The following is a 4,872-nucleotide window of genomic DNA, read 5'->3' as shown; positions in this document are numbered from 1 at the left end:
AACAGTCAGGTTACAGGGATTCAAATGCCATTAATCATATGAGTCACAAGAGGCAAAAAAATTATATTTGCTTTTTCTTTGATATTCACCTTATGGGAACTCTGAATTAATTATTAATTATTTAATGAACTGGTATATTCTAGAAGGGCTTATGTTATTAGGTGCTAATTTTAGCCTTGAGAAAGTGGCTTAGAATAATTTTGAACATTGATATTTTTTCCTTTTCGAAGGTGAACTATTACTTTGGAGTAAAGATTTTTGTTATAATAATTACAGAGAAATGATAACTTTTGGTATAGACTGTGATTGTAATTTTTATGCATTGGTTGGAAAAGCTGATATGTTACTTGCTGAAGAAGTTGATTGGAACAAATTTGTTTCTGTTTATTCTAACTAGATGGGTTGTTTGAATCAGATATATTCACATGCGTTGATGGTTCAGTGTCAATGTTCCATCTGATTTCATAGGAAAGATGTTTTGACTGTAAGGGGCATCAGTAATAGCTGTCTGAGGAAACACAATGTCCTACCATTTAGATTTCAGGAAATTAAAATTTAAATCAAACACTGTGTAAGATGTTATAACTATTAAAGCCATCTTCACTGTTTGCAAGAGAAGCTCCTGAGGAAAGGAAGTCCTTTGAGTGTTAGAAGCAATAACGGTGTCATCCAAAGTAAACCAGAACCAGTGTGTGCTAGGCTGTGGTTCAAACTGCAATGAGCATCTTTCTCTAATTCTACAGACGAACCTCCTTTCAGTGCAGTGGCTTCACAGATAATTATGTAACCCATATGTTAAGATGAGTTAAGAATATGCCAAGATAATGATTTTAAAGCAAATACACTGAAATATGGTTTTTCAAGATAACATTTGACATCCACTGTGATTGCCATGTTGATCCTGAAGTAATATGAAATATATTACATAGAGAGAACCTTTATTTAAGCTTAATTTATATCACTCACAAGTTTATAAACACAGTTTCTTGAAGTAAGCATTTGTTTATTTTGAGAACGTTCTGTGTAAGCTTAAATAACCTACCTGGTGGTAATTTCAATCAGCCTATGTGTGAATGCAAAGGAAGCTTCTATGCCTACCACCTATTGACAGCCTTAAAAAATTAGAACCTTCATTATCAGCAAGATCTGTCAATATCTTGATGTTTAATCAAACAGGAAATTGTTTTCACATACGTTGCTTATTTGTCACAAAACCATGATGCACTGAAGGCATGGATAAACTTATGCATTTATTTATAAAAGAATTTGCGAGAATTGAAATAGCGTCTCCAATTATCGGCAATGCCAAACAGGAAACACACAGTAATTCTTCTTACTAATCCATCTGTGAGATCTTAAAAATATTGGAGAAAAAAATGAATGAAGATTTTCTTTCTTTCTTTTTTTTTTTTTTTCTTTTTAAGTAGGAAGAATACAACACATCGTCTGTGTTTATCTAAATTGGGAGTTACATAGTGGTTATTTTCAGATTTTCTAACAGCGTGTGTGAGTCACTTAAGACTTCACAGGTCCCTACAAAAATAGACAGAGACATAAGACAAACTGAATCTGAACACTCAAAAGCTTAGAAATAGACTAGTTAAGTAAACTTATGTTCTCTCTGTAGCATCTGTTTATTTACTATACACTAGGGAAAAGATGAAAAAACACAGCCATAATTGCATTTTGCAAGTCAGTCATAATACAATTATTTGAAGATTGGCACATAGAAAAATTTAAAGGTGTAGGTTATTAATTTAGCAGGCTTCCACAAAAAAAGCCTCCTTGGTTTAATAAACTAGCTGAGACATGGGGGGACCCAGGTTCTGGGGATTAGTAGCTAACTGCTGGGTTTATCATTCAGTGAGTTGACCCATGTACAAGGGACTCAGTGTTACCATCACTAATATACTAGATTACATCACCAGATACAGCTGTTGCATCTCTACAACAACACTGGATATCTAACTCGGAGAATAAATGAAATGGGCTATTATCTTGATAGAACTTCATGGGATATGTCTATGTGTATGTGTCACAAGAAATTATTTTCCAACTGATTTTAATGGTTTTAAGGATGCTATTTGAAGAAATTATAACACCTTAGAAAGTTTTGTTTTATTGAAAAGAAATATGATTAAAAACCAAGCTGCTAGTTTGTAAATGAAAGACACAAAGTTTGAGAAGCTCCCTGTCAGGGTCTTTCTTCAAGAGAATGTTAGACAAGCTTGATACAAATGAGTAATGATTTTCCTATAGATTCCTATGATTAGCTTATGAGAATCATATAGGAAATATTCACCAACTTTAAATTGTTCTCCCAGGTATAAAATGAAATTATTTCTTCATTCTCCATTATAGTTTTTGTTTTTCCTTTCTTCCTGTCTTGTCTTCCTGCTTGTATCATTTGTGATAATTTGTATTTTCCATGTTTTCAGGAAATCTATAGGACATGGCTGGAGCCAAGGCTTACCGATTTGGAGCCGTTGTGCTTCTCATCTACTTAATTGTCTTCGTCTCTGGAACTGAAGCAGCTTCCTTCCAGCGAAACCAGCTGCTGCAGAAAGAACCAGACCTCAGACTGGAGAATGTCCAAAAGTTTCCTAGTCCAGAAATGATCAGGGCTTTGGAGTACATAGAAAAGCTCAGGCAGCAAGCTCACAGAGAAGAAAGCAGCCCAGACTACAATCCCTACCAAGGCATCTCTGTCCCCCTTCCACTCAAAGAAAATACAGAAGAAAGTCACTTGGCGGAGAGCTCAAGGGATGTACTGAGCGAAGATGAGTGGATGAAGATAATACTTGAGGCTCTGAAGCAGGCTGAAAACGAGCCGCCGTCAGCCCCCAAGGGAAACAAGCCCTATGCCTTGAATCTGGAGAACTTCCCTGTGGACACACCTGATGACTACGAGGCTCAACAGTGGTCCGAGAGAAAACTCAAGCACATGCGGTTCCCTCTCATGTATGAAGAGAATTCCAGAGAAAATCCTTTCAAACGCACAAATGAAATAGTAGAAGAACAATACACACCCCAAAGTCTTGCTACCCTGGAGTCTGTGTTCCAAGAGCTTGGTAAACTGACAGGGTCAAGCAACCAGAAGCGTGAGAGGGTTGACGAGGAACAAAAGCTCTACACGGATGATGAAGATGATGCGTACAAGACCAACAACATTGCCTATGAAGATGTGGTCGGGGGAGAAGACTGGAGCCCCATAGAGGAGAAAATAGAAACTCAAACCCAGGAAGAGGTGAGAGACAGCAAAGAGAACACAGAAAAAAATGAACAAATCAATGAAGAGATGAAGCGTTCTGGGCAGATGGGGCTCCCGGAAGAAGATAACCGGAAAGAGAGTAAAGACCAACTCTCGGAGGATGCCTCCAAAGTCATCACTTACTTGAGAAGGTTAGTGAATGCTGTGGGCAGTGGGAGGTCACAGAGTGGGCAAAACGGGGACAGGGCACCCAGGCTTCTTGAGAGGCCCCTTGATTCTCAGTCTATTTATCAGCTGATTGAAATCTCCAGGAATTTGCAGATACCCCCTGAAGACTTAATTGAGATGCTCAAAGCTGGAGAGAAGCCAAATGCATTGCTGGAGCCAGAGCAGGATCTGGAGCTTGCTGTTGACCTAGAGGACATCCCAGAAGCTGACATAGATCGTCCAGACATGTTTCAAAGTAAGATGCTCTCCAAGGGTGGGTATCCCAAGGCACCTGGTCGTGGTATGGTAGAGGCATTGCCCGATGGGCTCAGTGTTGAGGACATTTTGAATGTTTTAGGGATGGAGAATGTAGCAAATCAGAAGTCCCCATATTTTCCCAACCAATACAACCGAGACAAGCCTCTGCTGAGGCTTCCTTATGGTCCTGGGAAATCTAGAGCTAACCAGATTCCCAAAGTAGCCTGGATCCCAGATATTGAAAGCAGACAAGCACCCTATGAAAATCTGAATGATAAGGACCAAGAATTGGGAGAGTACTTAGCCAGGATGCTAGTTAAATACCCGGAGCTCATGAATACCAACCAGCTAAAGAGAGTGCCCAGCCCAGGCTCCTCAGAAGATGACCTCCAAGAAGAAGAGCAGCTTGAGCAGGCCATCAAGGAGCATCTGGCTCAAGGAAGCTCCCAGGAAATGGAGAAACTGGCCAAGGTGAGCAAAAGGATTCCTGTAGGATCACTGAAGAATGAGGACACCCCAAACAGACAGTACTTGGATGAAGATATGCTCCTGAAAGTGCTGGAGTACCTCAATCAAGAACAGGCAGAGCAGGGAAGGGAGCATCTTGCCAAACGGGCCATGGAAAACATGTAAACAGCTTTAATGCCCAGTTTCCCTTCTTTCCCCCAAGTGAACCCCCCTTTCTCTTAAGTGTGTTGATCTCTATCCTGTTAACACCGTAATATCTTTAAGTGATGTACAGGCAGACAACTCCAGGTCACTTTGGAGATCTGCTTCACTTATTCTGAGCTGTTATGTTGTGTATGGATGTGTGTAAATGTTATGATTCCCAGACTAAAAAAATATGTCCTTTATTCAAGAAAGATATCTATGATAGTGTTGACTAATGTATCTAATGGTCATGGTATTGACAATGCTCATATATGATAAAGAGTATCCTATAATTATCTTAGAAGTTTTTAACATTTACTGAATTATTTTGTTACTGTCTGTAGTGTTTTGTGGAGTTCTGGAGCAAAACCAATAAAGCATTATAAATATATAGTTTTACTTATAAGGCCTTTTCTATTGTGTGTTTTATTCTTGATTAATAAATGTTATTTCTGGATACCTTTGGACTTTTTATTCTGGAAACCAGAGACTAGTGGTGTGGATCAAGAAGCATGGATGCAGAGGAGAAAATTGTTACTGTCCAC

The 4,872-nt window shown here is 38.9% G+C and overlaps 1 protein-coding gene across 1 annotated transcript; it reads left to right on the top strand.

Moving 5' to 3' along the window:
* Positions 1-2,452: 2,452 nt before the first annotated feature.
* On the top strand, positions 2,453-4,309 carry SCG2 (secretogranin II; the record flags this gene model as incomplete). The annotated part of the gene is made up of 2 exons (XM_080932913.1): positions 2,453-3,402; positions 3,523-4,309. The coding sequence occupies 2 exons, from the start codon at positions 2,453-2,455 to the stop codon at positions 4,307-4,309; spliced, it is 1,737 nt and encodes a 578-aa protein (XP_080789039.1).
* Between the last annotated feature and the right edge of the window lie 563 nt (positions 4,310-4,872).

Source organism: Micromys minutus (assembly GCF_963924665.1).
Source record: "Micromys minutus genome assembly, chromosome: 19".
In the NCBI taxonomy this organism is placed as follows: Eukaryota; Metazoa; Chordata; class Mammalia; order Rodentia; family Muridae; genus Micromys; species Micromys minutus.
Note: the sequence above shows the minus strand (reverse complement) of the source record. Positions and strands in the feature narration are given on the sequence as shown.